Consider the following 24,544-nt stretch of genomic DNA (forward strand, 5'->3'; position numbering starts at 1 on the left):
TACTTTATTTTAGAGAAAGAGAGCTCACACGCATGAGCTGGGGGGAGGAGCAAAGGGGAAGGGAAAGAGAAGGGGAAGGAATCTCAGGCAGACTCCGCACTAAGTGTGGAGCCTGACTGGGGTCTCGATCTTACGACTCGGAGATCGTGACCTGAGCTGAAACCAAGAGTCAGATGCTTAACCAACTGAGCCACCCAGGCATGCCTGTCTGTTTCTGTTTAAAGACCTCTTACTCAGTATATATTATTGATTCATTAGCATTGAACTCAAAGCCAACAGCACTATAACTCTTGCCTAAATGAAGCTTATGTAACAGGTATTTTCTCTGAAAGGCATATCACAGCCTTCCTAAACTTAGGAACATTAGACAGCGTTTTTGCACTATGTTTGGGGGCCATTCTAAACAGCAAAACCACTAACAAAACCCACAAAATGTGGAAAACTTTGCACTAAAACTGTGAAAAGGATGCTTGCTTACAGTAGGAGGGCTGAAACAAGAAGGGAGAGGAACACTTTGTTCAACTTCATCTAGGAAATATGTGTGTCCAGCAACTCCCATTTTTTTGCTGTTCTGTGTTTCTCTGTGAATGACCATGAGAAGACTTCAAGTATTCATTTTGGGGTTACAGATAAATGTTACCAAGTTGGCAAATTTGCCAATGAGGAATCTGTGAATAGTGAGGATCAACTGTATATGTATTCAATGTTAAAAAGTTTCCTTTAAGTACCGCTTTAACTGCATCCTGCAGATTTTGACATATATTTGTATTTAATTCAGGCTTTGGCAAAATATGGCTCACTCTATTTTTTATAAGTGAAGTTTCATTGGATCATTCTTTTATCTCTCATGTTTTGCTGTTTATACTACAACAGCAGAGTTGATTAGTAGTGATAGACACCATATGGCCCACAAAGCCTAAAATATTTCCTATCTGGCCCTTTACAGAAAAAGTATGTTGACCCCTGCTGTAGTTCAGAATTTGTTTAGTTTGCCTTGAGACTTTTTACTTGATTCATTGATGTAGATGCATATTGTTTAATTTCCAAACATTTGGACATTGTTGAGATGTATTTCTGTTATTTCTAAGTTCAAGCTGTTATGGTCCAAAACCACACGTTGTATGATTTCTGCTTTCTTTAATTAGATATAGCCCATCTTGGCGAACGTTCTGTTTGTACGCAAGAAGAATGTATAATCTGTTGTTGTTGTTGTTGTTGTTTGGTGGAATATTCTACAAATGTCTCGTAGGTCAGTTTGGTTCATAGTGCTAGTCAGTTCGTCTATGTCTTTACTGATTTTCTGCCTACTTCTTCTGTGAATTAATGAAAGAGGAGGGTTGAAGTTTCCAACATTAACTGGATTTGTCTATTTCTCTTGTCAGATCCTATTAGATTTTGTCTTGTAAATTGTCAAACTCTGTTGTTAGATGCATACACATTTAGGATCGTCTTCTTGGAGAATCCTTTATCATTATGTAATGTCCCTCTTTGTCTCTGATACCTTCCTTGTTCTGAAATCTACTTTGTCTGAAATATAGCTATCCCAGCTTCCATTTGGCTCTTTAATGTCTCACCATATATCCTTATCCCCTTTCTTTTAATTTATTGAAGTCTGTATATCTAAAGTGAGTTTTTAGGGGTGCCTGGGTGGCTCAGTCAATTAAGCCTCCATCTCTTGATTTCAGCTCAGGTCCTGATCTCAGGGTCATGAGATGGAGCCCCATGTCAGGCTCCGTGCTCAGCGTAGAGCCTGCTGAAGATTCTCTCCATCTCCCTCTACTTCTCCTCTCTCTCTCTCTCTCTCTCTCTCTCTCTCACTGTCTCCCTCTCTCTCACACACAGACACGCAATTTTTTTAATTGAAAAAAATTTTAAATGTGAGTTTTTAAAAGTGAGTTTTTGTAGATAGCACATACTTGGTTCTTCCTTTTCAATTCAGTCTGACAATCTCTGTCTTTTAACAGTTGTGTTTAGACCAGTCACATTAAAAGAGATGGATATAGTTGGATCAACATCTACCATCTTTTTAAATTTAGATTTCAGTTCACATACAGTGCAATATTGGTTTCTGGGGTAGAAATCAGTGATTCATCATTTATATACAACACCCAGTGCTCATCATAACAAGTGCCCCCTTTGATCCCCATCACCCATCTAGCTCATCCCCCACCCACCTCCCTCCATCAACCCTCAGTTTGTTCTCTGTTAAGATTCTCTTATGGCTTGTTTCCCTCTCTCCTTTTTTCCCCTTTCCTGTATGTTCATCTGTTTTCTTTCGTATATTCCACGTGAGTGAGATCATATGGTATTTGTCTTTCTCTGACTGACATATTTCACTTAGCAGAATACACTCTAGCTCCATCCACATCATTGGCAATGGCAAGATTTCATTTTTGATGGCTGAGTAATATTCCATTGTATATACATATACCACATCTTCTTTATCCATTCATCAGTCGTTGGACAGTTGGGCTCTCTCCATAGTTTGGCCATTGTTGATAATGCTGCTATAAACATCAGGATGTATGCATCCCTTCAAATCTGTATTTTTGTATCCTTTGGGTAAATACCTGGGAGTGCAGTTGCTGGATCATAGGTTAGTTCTATTTTTAACATTTTGGGGAACCTCCATACTGTTTTCCGGAGTGGCTGCACCAATTTGCATTCCCAGAGGTGTAAGAGGGTTCCCCTTTCTACACATCCTCGCCAATACCTGTTGTTTCGTGTGTTGTTAATTTTAGCCATTCTGACAGGTATGAGGTGGTATCTCATTGTGTTTTGATTTGCATTTCCCTGATGATGAGTGATGTTGAGCATCTTTGCATATGTCTGTTGGCCATCTGCATGTCGTCTTTGGAAAAGTGTCTATTCGTGTCTTCTGCCCATTTCTTAACTGGACTATTTGTTTTTTGGGTGTTGAGTTTGATAAGTTCTTTATAGATTTTAGATATTAGCCCTTTATCAGATATGTCATTTGGAAATATCTTCTCCCACTCCATAGGCTACCGTTTAGTTTGTTGATTGTTTCCTTCACTGTGCAGAAGCTTTTTATCTTGAAGTCCAAATAGTTCATTTTTGCTTTTGTTTCCCTTGCCTCCGGCAACATGTCTAGTAAGAAGTTGCTATGGCCGAGGTCAAAGAAGTTTCTACCTGTGTTCTCTTCTAGGATTTTGCTGGTTTTCTGTCTTACATTTAGGTCTTTCACCCGTTTTGATTTTTTTTTTTTTTTTTTTTTGGTGTATGGCGTAAGGAAGTGGTCCAGTTTCATTCTTTTGCGTATTGCCGTCCAGTTTTCCCAGCTCCATTTATTGAAGAGACTGTCTTTTTTCCATTGGATATTCTTTCCTGCTTTGTCGAAGATTCACTGACCATATAGTTATGGGCCCATTTCTGGGTTCTCTGTTCTGCTCCATTGATCTATGTGTCTGTTTTTGTGCCAGTACCACACTGTCTTGATGACTACAGCTTTGTAATAAAGCTTGAAATCCAGAATCGTGATCCTGCCAGTTTTGTTTTTCTTTTTCAGAATTGCTTTGTCTGTTTGGGTCTTTTGTGGTTCCATACAAATTTTAGGATTATTTGTTCTAGCTCTGTGAAAAATGCTGGTGGTATTTTGATAGGGATTGCATTAACTGTGTAGATTGCTTTGGATAGTAGACATTTTAACAATGTTTGTTCTTCCAGTCCATGAGCATGGGAATGCTTTTCCATTTCTTTGTGTCTTCTTCAATTTCCTTCATAAGTGTTTATAGTTTTCAGAGTACTGATCGTTCACTTTTAGTCAGGTTTATTCCCAGGTAGCTTACTGGTTTTGGTGCAATTGCAAATGGGATCAATTCCTTGATTTCTTTTTCTGCTGCTTCATTATTGGTGTATAGAAATACAACAGATTTCTTTTTTTAACGGAATATTACCAAATATTTTAATATATAAAAATAATTGTACACCATGAACAAGTGGGATTTGGTCCAGGCATACGAGCCTGGTTCCCAGCATAGTAAAAACAATCTTGAAAGACAAAATTAGAGGACTTATACCTTCCGATTTTAAAATGTACTACAAGGCTACAGTAATTAAGAGAGTGTGGTACTGACATAAAGGTAGACATATTGACCAGTAGAACAGAATTGAGAGTCTATAAATCTTTATATTTATGGTAAATTGATTTTTTACAAAGCTGTTTAGGCAATTCAGTGAGGGAAGGATTGTCTTTTCTACAAATGGTGCTGGGTCATTTGGATAGCCACATGTAAAAAGATGGATTTAGACCCTTCATACATATGCAAATAATTAATTCAAAATGGATGATAGGTCTAAATACAAGAGTTGAAACTGACCTCTACCTCTGAAACCAATAATACATTATATGTTCATTCAATTTAAGTAACTAAATAAACTAAAAAAGAAATGCAGCAGATTTCTGCACATTGATTTTTGATAGAAAATTTTTCTTTCCTATCGAAAAGTAGAAAATCAACTTTTCTAAATTCATGTATTAGTTCTAGCAATTTTTTGGTAGACTCTCAGGATTTTTACATAGAGTATCGTGTCATCTGCAAATAGTGAACGCTTGACTTCTTCCTTGCCAATTTGGATGCCTTTTATTTCTTTTTGTTGTCTGATTGCTGAAGCTAAAACTTCCAGTACTATGTTAAATAGTAATGGTGAGAGTGAACATCCTTGTCTTGTTCCTGACCCTAGGGGAGACTCTCAGTTTTTCCCCCTCGAGGATGATGTTTAGCTGTGGGTCTTTCGTATATGGCCTCTATGATGTTGAGGTATGTTCCATCTATCCCTACTTTGTTGAGGGATTTTATCAAGAAAGGATGCTGTATTTTGTCAGATGCTTTTTCTGCATCTACTGACAGGATCATATGGTTCTTATCCTTTCTTTTATTAATGTGGTGTATCACGTTGATTGATTTGTGAATGTTGACCCACCCCTGCAGCCCTGGAATAAATCCCACTTGATCATGGTGAATAATTCTTTTAATGTACTGTTGAATTTGATTTGATAGTATTTTATTGAAAATTCTCGCATCCATGTTCATCAGAGATATTGGCCTGTAATTCTCGTTTTTAGTGGGGTCTTTGTCTGGTTTTGGAATCAAGGTAATCTGGTTTCATAGAATAAGTTTGGAAGTTTTCCTTCCATTTCTATTTTTTGGAATAGTTTGAGAAGAATAGGTATTAGCTTTTCTTTAAATGTCTGGCAGGATTCCCCTGGGAAGCCATCTGGCCCAGAATTTCGTTTGTTGAGAGATTTTTGATTATTGATTCCATTTCTTTGCTGGGTACAGGTCTGTCCAAATTTTCTACGTTTTCCTATTTCAGTTTTGGTAGTTTATAAGTTTCTAGAAATTTGTCCATTTCCTCCAGTTTGCCCAGTTTGTTGGCTTATAATCTTTCATAGTATTCTCTTATAATCGTTTCTATTTCTGTGGTGTTGCTTGTGATCTCTCTTCTTTCATTCATGATTTTATCTGTTTGGGTCCTTTCTGTTTTGTTTTTAATAAGTCTGGCTAGGGGTTTATCAATTTTATTAATTCTTTCAAAGAACCGGCTCTTAGTTTCGTTAATCCATTTTACTGTGGTTTTTCTTGTTTTTACATCATTTATTTCTGCGCTAATCTTAATTATTTCCCTTCTTCTGCTGCTTTGGGCTTTATTTGCTGTTCCTTTCTAGCTCCTTTAGGTGTAAGGTTAGGTTGTGTATTTGAGACTTTTCCTGTTTCTTGAGGTAGGCCTGGATTGCTGTATACTTCCCTCTTAGGACTGCCTTGCTGCTTCCCACAGGTTTTGGTTTGTTGCGTTTTCATTTTCATTTGCTTCCATGTATTTTTTAATTTCCTCTTTAATTTTCTGGTTAACCCATTCATTCTTTAGTAGGACGTTCTTTAACCTCCATGTATTTGAAGTTTTTCCTTTTTTTTTGTGGTTGACTTCAGGTTTCATAATTTTGTGGTCTGAAAATATGCATGGTATGATCTCGACCTTTTGCACTTGGTTGGTTTTTTTTTTTTTTTTGAGAGAGAGAGAAAGCATTCGTGGGGGAGGGAACAGAGGGAGAGAGAATCTTAAACAGGCTCCACGCTCAGTGCGGAGCCTGATGCAGGGCTCGATCTCATGACCCTGTGGTCATGACCTGAGCAAAAATCAAGAGTCAGATGTTTAACGGACTGAGCCACCCAGGTACCCCTTTTTGTACTTGTTGAGGGCTGATTTGTGACCCAGTAGGTGATCTATTCTGGAGAATGTTCCATGTACACTCGAAAAGAATGTGTATTCTGCTGCTTTAGGATGAAATGTTCTGAATACATCTGTCAAGTCCATCTGGCCCAGGGTGTTATTCAAAGCCATTGTTTCCTTGTTGATTTCCTGCTTAGATGTTCTGTCCATTGCTGTAAGTGGGCTATTAAAGTCCCCTATTATTATTATTATTATTGTATTATTATCAATGAGTTTCTTTATGTTTATTATTAATTGATTTATATATTTGGGTACCCTCAAGTTGGGGGTATAAATATTTACAATTAGATCTTCTTGATGGATAGACCCCTTAATTATGGTATAATGCCTTTTTTCATCTCTTGTTACAGTCTTTGTTTTAAAATCTAGTTTGTCTGATATAAGTATGGCTACTCAGGTTTTCTTTTGATGTCCATTAGCGTGATAGATGGTCCTTCATCCCCTCACATCCCATCTGCAGGTGTCTTTAGGTCTAAAATGAGTCTCTTGTAGGCAGCATATAGATATACCTTGTTTTTTTATCCATACTGATACCTATGTCTTTGATTGGAGCATTTAGTCCATTTACATTCAGAGTGATTATTGAAAGATATGAATTTAGTGTCATTGTGTTACCTGTAGAGTTGGTGTTTCTGGTGTTGTTCTCCGGTCCTTCCTAGTCTTTGTTGCTTTTGGGTTTTCTTCCCTCCACTCGAAGAGTCCCCCCTTAAAATTTCTCGTAGGGTTGGTTTAGTGGTCATGAACTCCTTTAGTTTTTGTTTGGGAAACTTTATTTCTCCTTCTATTCTGAATGACAGCCTTGCTGGATAAAGAATTCTTGGCTGCATTTTTTTTTAACCGTTCAGCATGCTGAATATTTTTTGCCACTCTCTGGCCTGCGAAGTTTCTGTGGTCGGGTCTGCTGTGAGCCCAATCTGTCTTCCCTTGTAGGTTAAGGGCTTTTTTTCCCTTGCTTGCAATTTTCAGGATTCTTTCCTTGTCTGTGTATTTTGTGAATTTGACTATGATATGCCTTGACAAGCATCCACCATCTTGCTAGCTGCTTTTTGTTCCATTTGTTCTTTGTTTCTTATTACCTCTTCTTCTGTTTAATTGGGCATTTTTTATGATTCCATTTAATCACCTCTATTATTATTTATACTACTTTTTCTAAAACTTATTTAATGTTCACCTTAGGTTTTGCAGTATGTGTTTTTAAATAATTCGAATACATCTTCTAAGAATAATACTTTACCATTGGTATATAAGGACTTAATAACATTATATTCTCAAGTCTTCCCTCCCATTCCTGTATTGTTGTTATATATTTTACTATTATATATGCTATAAGCACCCAAATACCTTGTTAATTTGTTAAAGCTTTGTTAATGCTTTAAGCTATCTGTTATTTTGGGGGCATCTGGGTGGCTCAGTCAGTTGAGCGTCCAACTCTTGATTTCAGCTCAGTTCATGGTCTTGGGGTTGTGAGCTGGAGCCCCACATCAGGCTTCATGCTTAGCAGGGAATCTGCTTGAGATGCTCTCCCTCTCCCTCTGCCCCTTCTGCTACTCCTGCACTCAGTTGCTCTCTCTCTCAAAAAAAATCTTTAAAAAATAAAATAAATTGTTATTTTTAAGGGGATAAAGAGGTATAAACTTCCAGTTATAAAATAATTAAGTCACAGGGATGAAAAGCAGTACAGCGTAAGGAATATAGTCAATAATATTATAATAACTTTGTAAGGTGACAGACGGTAACTTCACTTAATATGGTGAGCATTTTGTAATGTATATAATTGTTGAATCACTATTTTGTATACCTGAAACTAACAAAATACTCTATGTCAACTATACCTCAATGAAAATAAAAATCTGAAAAAGTCAGTTATTTTTAGAACAATTAAAAATAAAAATATAAGGTGCCTGGGTGGCTCAGTCGGTTAAGCATCTGCCTTCAGCTCAGGTCATGATCCCACCCTGGGATCGATTCCCACATCGGGCTCCCTGCTCAGCGGGGAGTCTGCTTCTCCCTCTACCTGCCACTCCCCCTGCTTGTGTGCTCTCTCTCTGTCATATGAATAACTAAAATCTTTAAAAAATTTAAAAATAAAAATATAGATCATATTTTACTGGAGGTTTTAGAGCAGAGGAATGTCATGGTCCCTTTAAAATGTAACTCTTACTGGGACACGTGGGTGGCTCAGTTGGTTAGTTGTCTGCCTTTGGCTCCGGTTGTGATCCCAGAGTCCTGGGATCCAGTCCTGCATCGGGCTCCTTGCTCAGCAGGGACCCTGCTTCTCCCTCTGCCACTCCCCTGCTTGCTCTCTCTCTCTCTCTCTCTCTCTCTGACAAATAAATAAAATCTTTTAAAAAAATAAAATGTAACTCTTACTAAAGGGGAAGCAGAGAGACCATGTAGGAGGCTGTTGCTGTAATCTAATTGGGACATGATAGTGACTTATTCCAAGGTCACGTTAGATAACATAGAAGGAGGGTATTAGGACATTCTGGAATCTTTTTCATTTACTTCAAAATCTCAGTTTTTCATGACAGCTCAAATATTTAATTTTTTAATTTAAATTCAACATAGTTAACATATGGTGTATTAGTTTCAGGAGTAGAATTTAGTGATTCATGGGTTGCATATAACACCCAGTGCTCCTTCTATCAAGTGCCCTCCTTAATGCCCATCACCCAGTCACCCCATCCCCCCACCCACCTCCCCTCCAGCAACCCTCAGTTTGTTCCCTATAGTTAAGAGTCTCTTATGGTTTGCCTCCCTCTCTGTTTTTATCTTAATTTTCCTCCCCTTCCCCTATGTTCATCTGTTTTGTTTCTTAAATTCCACATATGAGTGAAATCATATGGTATTTGTCTTTCTCTGACTTATTTCACTTAGCATAGTGCCCTCTGGTTCCAACCACATCATGGGAAATGGCAAGATTTCATTTGTTTTGGTGGCTGAATAATATTCCACACCACATCTTCTTTATCCATTCATCTGTTGATGGACATTTGGGTTCTTTCTATATTTTGGCTGTTGTGGACACTGCTGCTATAAACATTGGGGTGCATGTGCCCCAAAGCTACTTCAAACTATTTGATAAGATGTTCACACTAAAATACTTTTTAAAAAGTTAACCAGTGATCTTTATTGACTTCATAGTTCAGCTTGAAATAATCACAGTAATTGTAGTCAGCATCATTGTACAAGTAGGACTGCTTAAAAAGTGCATTGTTAGCATTGTAGGCTCTTTTATTTTTATTTTTATTTATTTTTTTTTTAATTTTTAAAGAAGATTTTATTTATTTATTTGACAGAGAGAGAGAGTGAGCACAAGCAGGGGGAGCAACAAAGGCAGAGGGAGAAGCAGGCTCTCCACGGAGAGAGGGAGCCCAATGCGGGGCTGGATCCCAGGACCCTGGGATCATGACCTGAGCCAAAGGCAGACACTTCACTGACTGAGCCACCCAGGCGCCCCCATTTTTTTAAATTTAGGATTACCCACACATGTTAATCAAAACTGATGTACCCATCTACCTTTTTTGTTGGCATTTCTTTGTTGGTAAATTATTAGGTCACTTCCTGGAAGTTCATCATATTCTGTTTAAAGGATATCAACCAAGTTGGAACGCCTGGCTGGCTCAGTTGGTGGAACATGTGACTCTTGATCTTGGGGTCCTGAGTTCAAGCCCCACATGGAGCGAGCATAGAGCTTACAACAAAGTTGACTATCAACCAAGTTACATGCATGGGTAATTCTACCAAAGTTATGTTCCTGAATTCTAGATTATGTTCCCTTTATAGAATACAGGAACTTTCAGTAATAAATGTTTGACTTTAAAAAATGTATATATTGTATTTCCTTGTAGTGATCCTGAATAAATGTATGCTCTGTTCTACCTGAATTTAAACTTTCCGCTCTCGTAAAAACTGGAAACCCTGCTTTTATTATCAACTTTTTCTTTTTTTTTTAATTCCAGTCTTAATCTTCTGTCCCTTGTTTATTTTTTTTTTAATTTTATTTATTTATTTGACAGAGAGAAAGAGAGCACAAACAGGGGAAGTCAGGGAGGGAGAAGCAGGCTCCCTGCTGAGCAGAGAGTCTGATGTGGGGCTTGATCCCAGGACCCTGGGATCTTGACCTGAGCCAAAGGCAGATGCTTAACGCACTGAGCCACCCAGGCACCCCTCAACTTTTTCTTTTTAATTCAGTATTTATTTGGTTTAATATGCTTCTTAAAACTCTTTTTTGCCAATTTCCAAATATATTACCTCTACTCAAAAGTAGAAAGTACAATGACCTCGTGTGTACCTATCCCCTAGTTTTATCAACTTTTTGCCATACTTCAAAAAGTAATCTATAATCTCCTTTTTGCTGAAATATTTTAATCGAATTTTGATATGTGCTGTTATTTCATCCCTAAATATTTGTGTGTATCTTAAAACCAAATTAAAAACGGATGTTTTCTTAAGTAACCACAATATCACCTCTATCCTGATTAACAACAATTCCTTAATATCATCTAATACCCAGTTCATAGTCACATTTTCTTCAAATCTGAAAACATTCTTTCTGTATTTTCAGAGTTAATTTGATCCAAATTGAAAATTGGCCCACTCACTGTGTGTAGTTTTGTTATCTTATATCTCTTTTAACCAGAAACAGGTGGTCTGTCATCCTCCCACCGCCCCCGCCCTGCGACAGTTTGTTGCATGCCTTTCTCTCGTAAAAACAAAAACAAAACAAAAAACCTGGTCAGTTTTCCTGTAGTATGCATGGGTTTGTTTCATTTGTTCCTCTAGAGTTCTTATAGATCAGAAGTTAGAGCAATGCCTTCTTAAACCCAGGTTTAGTTACTTTTTTTGGCAAGAATACTTCACAGATGGTACTATTTCCTATAGTATTAAATGAGAAGGCATATAATATTCGTTGAACTTTTACTTGATTGATCAATAGGGTCAGGTAATGCTGGTCTTAGCTTTTCATCATAGGGTTTCCTGTCAGTCTTCTCTGTGGGATGCTAAAACCATTGACGATTATTGCCTGGATCCAATTATTTTTTTAAAGATTGTATGTATGTATGTATGTATGTATTTGAGAGAGAGAGTTTGTGTGCACGAATGGAGGGGAGAGGCAGAGGGAGAGGTAGAAGTCAGCTCTCTGCTGAGCAGGGAGCCTGATGCAGGGCTCAGTCCCAGGGTCCCTCAGGATCATAACCTGAGCCAAAGGCAGATGCTTTCCCAACTGAGCCACCCAGGCGCCCCAGGATCCAATTATTTTATTAGGAGTTGCAAAATGATCATTTTCTAACCATGTCACTACCTCTGCATATGTTAATGGATGTTAACAGAACTTCTCTTGTATACCAGAGCTGGTTGGTTAACTTGAAATATGCTTCGTATCAGAAAAGCAGAATAAATAAAGGGAAAATAATTAAGTATCAGTTTTCAGAGTCATGAATTGACGCATTAGCAACCTACGGTGGCGTCCAGTGAATTTTATTTGTTTCTCTCTTCTAAATATCATTTTGAGCTCATGACTTTTTATGTATTCAGTATGTCTTAAGAAATTGCAGTCAGTATTCTTTCTGATGTCAGTGTCTCTTCTTTGGCCATTGGGAGCCCCTTCAGGCTGGCTCCTGTGTCCTTTGGGTACAGCTGCATTGGCTTTTCATAGCCTCCTTGCTTTTTGACTTAACGAGATGTTCCAGGTTAATCTTATCCATTTCTGCCCCAGACAGAGAATCATGCAGTTTTCTGAGAAAATGTTCCCTAGTTCTCTTCTCTTCTTCGTATGGCACCTATCTTGATCTGTACACTGTGATCCTGAAAAACTCAGACTTTGTTCTCTGTGTCCAATTGTACAGTTTACCGTTATATAGCATGCCTTTTCTATGTTTGTTGTTTATATTAAATCACGAGCCCTCAGTTCTTTCGGTGTCCAGTGTAGTGTGATCTTCTCCCTTGTTCTTGTGTCTTATCCTATGGCACGTGCCTACATTCAACTTAGTATTTCATACTCATTCACCTTAGTATTTCATTGCTTAGTACTCCTTAGTCTCTGTTGCTCCGTGTTTGTTTAGTGGGTCTCTGTCTTTTTTCAAGAAATTTATAATTTTCTAGAGGTTAAGACATATCCATTACTTTAGAAGCTAAAAAGCAAATCTATTAAGGAATATAGTGATAACTGAATAAATATTCATTGAATTGAAGGACGTATTTTGCTTGGCTAACTTACAGCCACGTTTGCCAACAATTTGACACTAGTAGTGCCAACGCTGTATTTAAATCCAAGCCAGACTTAACCATAGCTCTTTACACTAGAATTTGAAGTACAGGTGGTTTAAAAGCATTCAAATTAATGTACGGGAAAGGGGGCACAAATATTCTATCCAGAGAATAAAAACTTAGCCTTTGGTTCTAGAATGTAGTTTTAAGGCACACTCAAGAAAACTACTTTCAGATGGTCATTACTTCTGGTGCCTGGCTTCAATTCCTCCTTGGCTGAGCTTCCTTATTGGTGGCCCAGAATTTGGCTGATAAGTAGGAGAATTGGAAGCAAGACTGGCTGCCTGGCAAAACCTACTTGTGGTGACTTGAGTTGCTTTCGATCCTGTTTGTCATCTTATCAACTATTTTTTGTACTGCGAAATAAGTGGACTTTTTATGGTTTTTATAGAATGAAAACCAGAAAAGTCAGACTATTTACAACACTGAAAAATGTGACCGTGGTCCTGTAATAACACTGAAGCCACCCATCCTATGATGAGGCCGTGTTCATTTGTTTTATGATTACGGTTGGTAGAAGTAGCTGAAGTGATGTGTCCCACCTGTCTACTTCCTTCTTCTTTTTCTCTTACCCCCCAAGGAAGAGGCTGGAGATTCTTTACAATATAAAGAATAAAAAGATAAATTTTAAAATAGATTTGGGGGCACCTGGGTGGCTCAGTCAGTTAAGCATCCGACTCTTGATTTCAGCTCAGGTCATGATCTCAGGGTGGTGAGATTGAGCCCCGTGTCGGGCTCCATGCTGGGTGTGGCGCCTGCTTAAGATTCTCCCTTTCCGACCTCGATGTGAGACAGGAATCCATCAAAATTCTAGAGGAGAACATAAGCAGCAACCTCTACGACATCGGCCAAAGCAACCTTTTTCATGACACATCCCCAAAGGCAAGAGAAACAAAAGATAAAATGAACTTATGGGACTTCATCAAGATTAAAAGTTTCTGCACATCCAAGGAAACAGTCAGAAAAACTAAGAGGCAGCCCACGGAATGGGAGAATATATTTGCAAATGACACTACAGATAAAGGACTGGTATCCAAGATCTACAAAGAACTTCTCAAACTCAATACACGAGAAACAAATAAACAAATCAAAAAATGGGCAGAAGATATGAACAGACACTTTTCCAATGAAGACATACAAATGGCTAACAGACACATGAAAAAATGTTCAAAATCATTAGCCATCAAGGAAATTCAAATCAAAACCACACTGAGATACCACCTTACGCCAGTTAGAATGGCAAAAATAGACAAGGCAAGAAACAACAATTGTTGGAGAGGATGTGGAGAAAGGGGATCCCTCCTACATTGTTGGTGGGAATGCAAGTTGGTACAGCCACTCTGGAAAACCGTGTGGAGGTCCCTTAAAAAGTTAAAAATTGAGCTACCCTATGATCCAGCCATTGTACTACTGGGTGTTTACCCCAAAGATACAGACGTAGTGAAGAGAAGGGCCATATGCACCCCAATGTTCATAGCAGCAATGTCCACAATAGCTAAATCGTGGAAGGAGCCGAGATGCCCTGCAACAGATGACTGGATTAAGAAGTTGTGGTCCATATATACAATGGAATATTACTCAGCAATCAGAAAGAATGAGTTCTCAACATTTGCTACAACATGGACGGCACTGGAGGAGATAATGCTTAGTGAAATAAGTCAAGCAGAAAAAGACAACTATCATATGATTTCTCTCATCTATGGAACATAAGAACTAGAATGATCAGTAGGGGAAGAAAGGGATAAAGAAAGGGGGGGTAATCAGAAGGGGGAATGAAACATGAGAGACTATGGACTCTGAGAAACAAACTGAGGGCTACAGAGGGGAGGGGGGTGGGGGAATGGGATAGACCGGTGATGGGTAGTAAGGAGGGCACATATTGCATGGTGCACTGGGTGTTATACACAACTAATGAATCATCGAGCCTTACATCGAAAACCGGGGATGTACTGTATGGTGACTAACATAATATAATAAAAAATCATTATTAATAAAAAAAAAAAAAGATTCTCCCTTTCCTTCTGCCCCTCCCCCATACTTTCTCTAAATAGATAGATAGATAGATAGATAGATGATAGATAATTTGTATTCATGTTCAGACAACACTTTTTCGGTTTGCTTATAGGTCCTGTTATTGCCTTGGAGTTTAATGGAGATGGAGCTGTAGAAGGATGCCAACTTATTGTCAATGAGATATTCAATGGGACCAAGGTACAAGATTTTACTGATTATTTCTATTTCAATCAGACCTTTCATGTCATTTCCCTTTCCTTACAACTAAATAGTACTTTTATCCCTGTTGTTGCTTGGAATTAAAAAAAAAGAACAGACTATGGTTTTTAGAACCTGTGGTAAACAGTTGGGAGCTAAGCTTTGGTTTTTCCTTGCCAAATTAAAATTGTAATTGCTTAAAAATTTACAAAATAAGAATCTACTAATCTAAAGATTTATTTATTTATTCGTCAAAGAGTGAGAGAGAGAGCACCAACAGGGGGAATGGCAGGCAGAGGGAGAAGCAGGCTCCCCACTAAGCAAGGAGCCCGATGTGGGGCTCCATCCCAGGACCCTGGGGTCATGACCTGAGCCGAAGGCAGATGCTTAACGACTGAGCCACCCAGGCATCCCAAGAATCTACTAATTTAAAAATCTTCAATAATACATGAGTTTCTAAAGTAAAAAGTCTCATTAAATGTCTCTTTGAGTCCTTCCTTTTTTGAAAACTAGTGATATGTTGAAAATGTTACATTTCTAAGATTATATACTTTGGACAGATGATCCTGTTGCCCACTGTTCATTTTTATTTGCTTCAGTAATGCTTCATCAAACGTTGAATTTGGGGGCGCCTGGGTGGCTCAGTTGGTTGAGTGTCCAATTCTTGATCTCGGCTCAGATCTTGTTCGAGCCCAGCACAGAGCCCATTTAAAAATAATAATAATAATGAATTTGAGCTATATCTAGAAGTCATTACATGTAGGTAGTTTCTAGATATGTTGGTAAGGTTGGTGTATCTAAGAATTTCAGGCTTAAATAACTTAATGTAACTTAAACACCGAACATATAAGAGTACTAAATGAATATAGATATAACTAATAATTTTTTAATAAATATCTGAGATAAAATTTTTTATTTTGTTGTCTGATTTGGCTAATAGTTTCTTGAATTTGCATAATTTAAAGTGCTTTGTCTTTTGTCTTATTTTCTCATCACAACAGTACTAAGGGGAAGGGCAAATTATGATTAGGTTGGATAGAAAAGGAAGCAAAGAGAAGATGGTTCTGTGATTTGAAGCTTTTAGATCTGAATGAGTCAAAGATTATCTGATCCAATGTTCTCATTTTACAGGTGTGGAAAGTGAGCCCAGAGAGGCTTATTGAATAAATTGTCAGCATCATACAGCTAGTTTACGATAAAGCTAGAATAGAGCCCAGGTCCCCTCTAATTCCTGGCTGACATTTGTAAAAACGATTTTTGAAGGGTTCTGCTGAGTACTGCTTTACTCATGTTTAGCAGTTAGTTCATTTAGAATTACTAATATGTCTTTAGCAGCTTTAAAAATGATAATCCCAAGTCTTGCTTCTCAGCCTATTGAGATTTTGTTATTAGGAAATAGAAGAAACTAAGAATTCTTTAAATAAACCTCTCTATTCAGTAGCTTTCATAATATTGACTCTTGTATATTTAAAAAACAGTAAAATTCCAAGCGCGATAAAGTACAGCTGAAGTATTATGAAAGCCAGGACCTTAATTATATCATAAGTGCTTTTAAAAGAGCTCAATTTACATTGTAGCTACTGAAACTATATTGTATGGATTCTACAGAATACTGATTAAATATTATATAAATGGCGTACTTGAATTTCTCTTAACAGCAAGCTTGTGACTGTTCTGTAGACAACATGGGCTTTGGAATTTGGGCCTTACTGGTATTTATTTTTTGCTTCTTTTATATTGAAAATAGATGTTTGTATCAGAAAGCAAGGAGACAGCATCTGGAGATGTAGACAGCTTCTACAACTTTGCTGACATACAGATGGGAATATGAAGTGCAATGTGGGACCAAGGACTTGGTATTAAGCCCTTTTTAATTTGTGTATTAGCAGCGGTTTTTACTAATGATAAAACTGTTAACGCTTATATTTTAGTCAACTGTGGAATACTGCATCATTTACTTCCGGTTCAAAAATAGTTTGTTTGGGGGCACCTGGTTGGCTCAGTTGGTAGAGCACAGGACTCTTGATCTCAGGGTCAGGAGTTCAAGTCCCGAGTCGGGCATGGAGCCTCCAAAAAAAAAAAAAAAAAGTTCATTTTAAACTCAGTAGTTTTAATCAGCTTAAAAACTATTTAACCTACTTCAATAAGGTGGTGGTTTTGTTTCTCTGCTTGTGATGTTGTTATTAGAACATAGAAGTGGCTCGCAGTTTATGATTTTAATCCTAATTAAATATTCTTTCGAATCTCTAAGAATTCAAACTTTCCTCAGTGCTCCATATTGTTCGAGAATACATTCCATTGCTTCTTTTCTTTTTTAATTTAGAGATTTGTTGCTAGTTGATCAATTAGAATGAACCTCTGCACATTTTTCTGTGTATACATAGCCAATTAAATAATTGCTTCCTAGTCGCGTAATGTGGCAAATGAGATTTTGTATGTAGAATTGATATAATACTTTGTAAATTGAATTTTTTTAATTAATAGGGATTTGATAACCAGTTGTGCAATTAACTCTACTAACTGCTGTTGGTATAGCTGTTCAAAGACTACTTTGTGAGTAGTATGATTATGTGAATAAATTCCACACCGTTTAGTTTTTGAACGCGACTGCTAGGTGACTCTTCTGCTTTCCTGGTAAGAAAAGGTATTTGCAGTACTGAAAGTATAGAAGCCCGATCACTGGCAGGTTTCAGAAAGGTGAAATCCCCAGCTCTTGTGGTTTATCAGGAGAATGAGAGCAAGACCTTGTGACATTTAAGCATGAAATGCTTAGGCATGATGATAAGCCATGCAGATTATTTTAAAAAAAAAAAACTAGGGGCACCTGGGTGGCACAGCGGTTAAGCATCTGCCTTCGGCTCAGGGCGTGATCCCGGCGTTATGGGATCGAGCCCCACATCAGGCTCCTCCGCTATGAGCCTGCTTCTTCCTCTCCCACTCTCCCTGCTTGTGTTCCCTCTCTCGCTGGCTGTCTCTCTCTCTGTCGGATAAATAAATAAAATCTTTAAAAAAAAAAAAAACTAGAGAAATTTGATTTTCATCAGCTATACCGCTCATCAAGTAATGTTCAAGTATGATGAAATTGGTTTTGGCTGCTTTAAAGCATTATTTCCCAAATCAACCTGACTGTAATAATTCACCAGGAGGCACGGGAGAGCTACTTGTTTAAAAATCCACATCCTTGGACCCAGTCCCCAGGTACACCAATTCATTCTCCCGGGGAAACCGGTCGTGAGGAGTTCGTTGTAACCTAAGTGATCAGTTCAGAAGACGTCGACTGGGCGATCTGGAGAGGAGGGCCTGGACCTGCCACGCACATCGCGTGTAGCAGCTAATAGGAACTTAGCTTTCATAGGTCTATTTTTAAAAGGAACCTTAGACTTAAATCTATTTTGGTAAAACCAAGACTGAAAATAGCCACTTATAACAATCCCTCTGATGATTGTTACTAAAAATGTATTTTCGTGTGTAAACTGCTTTTGAATATATCCGATTAATTTATAACTACTATATGGAACTGTGTGTTGATGTTCAGAAATAATGCATTCAAAGACTTTTCACTTTAGTAAGTAAAATCGACTACCTACCCTGGGTCTGGCCTCAGTGCTAACCATTAGCATTGTATCATTTCAGTCTTTTGTAAGCACATTCTGTACTATGTAATCAACCTCTCCTTTAAATCGAAATGATTTCATGAGATGCAAATAAAACTTGGTGACAGGTTTAACATAATTTTAATCATAATTTACAAATAAGCTTTGCAATTAGTGGTCAGAGGGCATTAATTTTTCCCACAGTTAAGCTAAATTAAACGTATTCCTTCTGATTGTGATTACATTATTAAGCCCCATTATTCACACTTAAAGTAATTGCAGTACTTTTTGTTTTTCAAAAATAAATACAATGTTACACAAAGCTGTAAACTGAGTTCTTTTTTTATCTGTAGTATTTTAGCAAAAATCTCAGGAATATAACATATAAGGGAGATGTTAATTTCAAAATACCCACTAAATTTAGTATCTATTAACCAAAGCCTAAAATTTTATATTCTTCAGCGGATAAGAGCTTTTACCCAAGCTTAATTTGTCTTTAAGGACAGTCATTTGGCTTCTGAATGTTTGAAAAGATTTTTAAAAATAAGTAGTGCTATGGTTGTTGTTTCTATAATTCCAAACTCTGATAGTAATTATACTACATTTCATTTTTTAATGGCTTTTGAATTCATGAACATTTATTAGCAAGGAAAAATTAGTAATCTTATTAAGTTATACATGTTTAAACATTATACTAGCTTGTTTCTCTTGTGTTATTAGTACTGCTGTTTCTGCTTCTGTATATTTCTGTCTAGCTTTTGTATGTAATTTATATCTAGTGTTTTTAAACCGTGATTTGTAATAAATGTTGTTAAAATGAAAATAACTGGCGTGCCCGGCTGGCTCAGTCAGTGGAGCATGCGACTCTTGACCTCAGGGCCGTGAGTTCAAGCCCTACGTTGGGGGGTAGAGTTTACTTTAAAAAAAAATAAAATGAAAATGGCTTAACACTAATTTTTGAGGCACCCCTTCTATCACATACATGTACTCATACATGTGCCAAGATGTGGTCATGGCACAAATTTTTTAATGATAAAAGTAAAATAGAAGGTTCTAATCTTTGTCTTATGTTAATGCGACATGAGCTGTGTGCCTTGTGTGTGTGTGTGTGTATGTGTGTGTGTGTGTGTGCGCGCACAAAGCACTCTAGAGAAATGCAAAGGAAGTAGAAAACTCGTTTTTATCTAAGGAATTTCCAATATAATGCTTCCTTTGTTAAACGATACATTGTATTATGATTGAATACTTACTAAGATTGGGCATTTCTCTCTTCCATATTTAAGAAAATAATGAATTATTTATGATATAATTTCTTGCAGGTTTATACAAATGGACCTTACGTACCAAATTTACCAGCCATTTGTACCCAACCTCTCCCTCTCCTAGCCCATAAATCAGAAGAACTGAAACTGCAGAATGGTTAGTTTTTTTAATAAAATCAGAAATACTGAAACTACAAATTGGTTAGTTTTCAAATAACATTCGTTATTATTTTTCTCTATGTGTGAAGCTTCTCCGTGTACATTTAGAGCATGGGGGGGAATAGAAATGTACAAGACAATAGAAAAATCACTTCCTATTTATTGGATAATTCTTGCTGTGCTGAGTTTAAGATTTATTTTTCTCATTTAAAAGGGACATATTTAACTTTGTTCTCTGTGGAAAGAAATGATATTGTAATTAGGGCATGATTACTCCTTCAAAATCCATTCTAGAAAATACTTTATCCTTTAAAAGCCTAACACTAAAAAATTTGAATTTGAGTAATGAAAACCTTTTTTTTTTTTTGCGAAAATGGAGTAATTCACTGTTGTTGTTTTTTTTAAGATTTTATTTATTTATTTGACAGAGAGAGACAGCCAGTGAGAGAGGGAACACAAGCAGGGGGAGTGGGAGAGGAAGAAGCAGGCTTCCCGCCAAGCAGGGAGCCTGATGCGGGGCTCGATCCCAGGACCCCGAGATCCTGACCTGAGCCAAAGGCAGCCACTTAATGGCTGAGCCACCCAGGTACCCCAGTAATTCACTGTCGACTTGGTTTTCTTTTTTGGTTAGATCGTGTTGGAGGGAGTCGAGTTGGCAATCAGTCCTACACAGGAGGGAAAGCAGTCAGCCCTTAAACGATATGTTTCTCTTTCGACATTTCAGCTTTTAGTGGCAAACCTCCAGCAAGATGTTCTGAAAAGCAGTCTCTTCCTTTTCTAGTGTTTGGGGCTTTCCTGCGGAGGGCAGGTTCTCACCTACAAATAGATGGTACGAGAGCAGGAACACGGGGCAGGGCGGGGGGGGGGGGGGCTGCCATCCCCCATTTCACTTTCATCTGGTCCACTTGTAATTGTCCTCATGAAAAGTGACTGGCGTATATGACAAGTAATTAACTGATGTTTCTAAAGCATACGTTGAAAATAAAATACACTTTATGAACGTTAAGTATTCATAAAGTGAGCGTGGTGTTCTTTTCAAGGCGTTCAGCTGGGGAGCCGAGCACCCACCTCCAAACAGGCCACTGAGTAGGAGAAAACAAGTGTAAGAGGCTATTAAGACTTAAGTGCTGTTTTCTTACGACTGACACACTTCCATGTGTCAAACGTAGCTCTGTTTGTTAGGCTCGCTAATCAGCCCTTTTAGAGGTGTCCCTGTGTGTGCACACCCAACCCCAGCTGGTCCACCGGAGACCCCTGAGCACCAGCCCTGGTCCCCAGCACTGTCCCGGTTCCACTCCAGCGAGATCAGACCGGCTCGCCCAACTGTAGGCACAAGCGTGTGCCCTGGTGGGAAAGCAACCGCTCGCCAAAAGGAGATGCTTCATGGAACAGCTGAAGCAGATGGTAAAAACAACCAAAAACAAAAAACTTCAGCTCTCCTCAAAGAAATTAGGGGTAAGCAATATCATGTTGAAGAGGGGACTCTGTGCCCAAGCCAAGGAACAGCGAGAGCTCCACTCTCACAGCGCGAGAGTGCGGCCGTCCCCGGCGGCGAGCGCTTGCACCATCACGGGCCACGCTGAGACGAAACAGCTGACAGAAATGCTACCCAGCGTCTCAGCCAGCATGGTGCCAGCCGTGTGACTGGTTGAAGGAGGCTGGCGGAAGCTCGGCCCAAGTCATCTGTGCTCGGAGGAGCCCCGCTTGCTACCAGAGGGGAGGTTGATAATCAAGTTCCAGATCTTGTGGAGAATTTTGAGGCAGCTTCCAAGAACAAAGCAGACCAAACCGAGTCAACTTCTGAAGAAGATAACACTTGAGGAAGTTTCTGGGAGCTGCTATTTTATATGATGACTGCTTCTTTAAAATGTCGTTTGTGGAGCTGATAAGAATCTAGCTCTCGAATATTTTTTTAAGCCCAAGGCCCTCGAACACCTACACTCTTTCCAGTTTTTGCTTGACACTTCGTTCTTTGCAGCTGATTGAGCTGAAGTCGCCTGGAAATAAAGTTTGAAGCGAGGTTAATAAAGTTCTTTGCCTAGTAAAATAAATACATAAATAGTCAAACCTTTTGTACTGTTTCACCGTAACTTCCAAACAGGTCATATCTGAAGCGATTTTAAAGCTTATCTCAGTAGAGTCTTCTGGTTTTAGGACTTCGAAGGGGCTGGACATTTTCAGTCCCTTGTCCTACAGTCGAGAAAACCGAGGGTCAGAAAGGTTCATCACTGAACTACAGTGTAGGCCCCTTGACTTTCCCCTGGGATCGGCGGGAGAACAAGACTCCGCTCACCCGTCTTCTGTATGAAGCCTTTCCTAACTCTGAGGTGCATTTCCTCCTCGGTGTTCACACAGCCCTCTGTATAGATGTCCGGGTACTTCCAACCCCCTACGCTATTTCTTTCTCCATGCTTCCCTTGCTCTTCAAAGTGTGATCCGTGGACCCACAGTATCAGCATCACCGAGAGCTTCTTCGAATCTCGGGCCCCACTCCGGATCTGTTGAATAAGCTTCTACATTGTAACAAGGTGTTCAGGGGATTCATACGCCACATGAAAGTTTGAGAAGCTCTGTCCTCCACCAGTAGTTCCTCGAGCGCTAGAATCAAGGCTTAGAAATCTCTGTATTCCTAGAAAGTAGTTTAGGGTCCAAGAAGATGATCTATATTTAATAAATGGTTTGAACTGAATGACAGACTCCAGTGCTGCATGCTACTCTCCTGGACTGGCTTGGGAGTAAAAAGCACTCCACAGTATTTACTTTCCCCCCGCTGTTCCATGTTGAAATAGTAACCACGGTCTCTGCCCACTTAGGCTCCTGGAGAGCTTTGAGAGCATCAGTGGTATTCACTGGAAACAGATAAGAGCACAGCAATTTCTGACTGAAATTTTCTTCTGACGTGTTTTTGTATTCAAGTTTGTTTTATTCGATTAGGCAACATGTTGCATAAAGCCAACGTGGTCACTTGTTGATGCCCGGGGCTGAGTTAAAATAAAAAAGCAGTCGGCTACTCGCTTTGGGTTTACGGGGAGAGTCAGTCACTTAGTCTCTCTCAGATCCGTTACCCTCCCTCTTTATCTCTTGACATCTTCCCACTTCCGGTGTTCAGGGATGAGCTTGGCCTCCATCAACAAACCATGTGCAGGATTGTTCAGGGGAATGTTTGGTGTCGCTCCAAATTCTGGGGGGCATATGGTGGTGACGATGACTTGTTTCTTTCCTGGAACAAAGGCTTAATTATAAATGTAAAATTTGAAAGCAAAGTAAAACCCTAAACGGCACACTCTACCCGTCATTTACTTTAAGTGGTTTTTCTTTCTGTTTCCTCAGGAGAAATATATCGATGTCTTCGTATGAGACCGAATGGCAAATTCTTACGTAGAAAGTATTTCTTTGCATTTAGTCAGCGTAGACCAGGATTCAGGCGGCATCTGAGCACTCCCTTCCTGTTACTGTTTTATGGGGAATATAACACGGAAAAGAGGAAAATGTGCATAAATGGGATAGGTTGGAAAAGTCAGAGGTTTTGAACTTGAACCAGGGCTCAGCTTGAAATAAAAAAAAAAATGCTGATCTTCTTTCTACGTCTTTGTTCAAGTGTATTGTATTATGAATCTGTTGGTGCTAACGTGTACTTGTAAAGCAAACTAAATGATCGAGGGCTACGGCAACAGGGCAGCATTTGAGGCCTATATGGTATTCTACCCACTGAATCCGACAGCACTACATCCAGGCGCTGTCCTGATTGTTGTTATCTTAACAGTAGGTACAGTCGACCCCTGAGCAACGTGGGTTTGAATTGTGCAGGTCCACTTCTCTGCAGATTTTTTGATACAGTATAGTACTGTAAATGTATTTTCTCTTCCTTAATTTTTTTTCTCTAGCATACTCTATTGTAAGAATATAGTATATAATACATAGAACATATAAAATAAGTCTTAATCCGCTGTTTGTGTTAACAGCGTCTTCCCGGTCAACTGTAAAGCTATTAGTAGCTAAGTTTGGGGGGAGTCAGAAGTTACACTGGGCGGGGGGCGTCAACATCCCTAATCCCTATGTTGTTCAGGGGTGAGCTGTGTAAGGAAAAATGTAAAGCACGGGACACATAGTAAGTAGACGCTCAGAATGTTACAGTGCCCTTCCTTCACCCTTCTAAAACTCATTTCTATGAGTGAGTTTTTTTAAATTGCGAAGAAGGACACAACATGAGAGCTGCCCTCTAAAGTTTTAAATGAGTGCATTTTTATGGGAAGATGTTGCATCCTCCCCCCCCCCCAATTATATGTGAAGAGGTACCTCCCACCTTATTTGAAGGGGCAGGAATCTTGTAAGTGTGGTTGGGTTGGGGTTTTTAAATGCTGTTAGAGCAGCTACTTATTATCTCTGTGAGGCTCCGTGTTAAGCACTTTACATATAAAATCTCATTTGATCTCAGCAAGCCCAAGAGAGAGCGACTACTACAACAGATCTGTTCTTAACTAGCCTTGTTGTTGAAATATTTCTTTTCTCCATCCTCTCCTTTTCATGCCCATCCTTGTCAACTTAACGTGTGCTGTTGGCCCCACGGGTATTCCATCAGCCTCCTCTTCGGAGCCCGTACTGACGATCTCGGCTTACTTCTTGCCGCCGAGCATCCCATACACAGCGGGGGGCGGGGGGAAGAGCTTAGAAGTTAAGAGCGTTGCCTTTGGGGGTGGTTTTGTTATCAATAAGTTTGTATCATCTTGTGACACTTTCTGTTTTGGAACTCTTAAATCATTTCATTTTCTCCCCAACTACATTGTCAGCTTTTTGAGTAAT

At 38.8% G+C, this 24,544-nt stretch overlaps 1 protein-coding gene across 4 annotated transcripts in view; it reads left to right on the forward strand.

The window, feature by feature from the left end:
• The window catches only part of RP2 (RP2 activator of ARL3 GTPase), a 57,728-nt gene extending 34,400 nt beyond the window's left edge, over nt 1–23,328 (forward strand). The window contains exons 4-6 of one of the 4 annotated variants that reach the window (XM_026513500.4): nt 14,645–14,730; nt 16,478–16,586; nt 19,643–23,328. In XM_026513500.4, the coding sequence (XP_026369285.2) occupies nt 14,645–14,730; nt 16,478–16,561 (170 nt within the window). In that variant the 3' untranslated portion in view covers nt 16,562–16,586; nt 19,643–23,328. Of the gene's footprint in view, nt 1–14,644; nt 14,731–16,477; nt 19,278–19,642 lie in introns of those variants that run through there. The other 3 variants (XM_026513502.4, XM_026513499.4, XM_026513503.4) reach the window with 3 other exon arrangements.
• The last annotated feature ends 1,216 nt before the right edge of the window (nt 23,329–24,544 follow it).

This window comes from Ursus arctos, chromosome X (assembly GCF_023065955.2).
Source record: "Ursus arctos isolate Adak ecotype North America chromosome X, UrsArc2.0, whole genome shotgun sequence".
NCBI lineage: Eukaryota > Metazoa > Chordata > Mammalia > Carnivora > Ursidae > Ursus > Ursus arctos.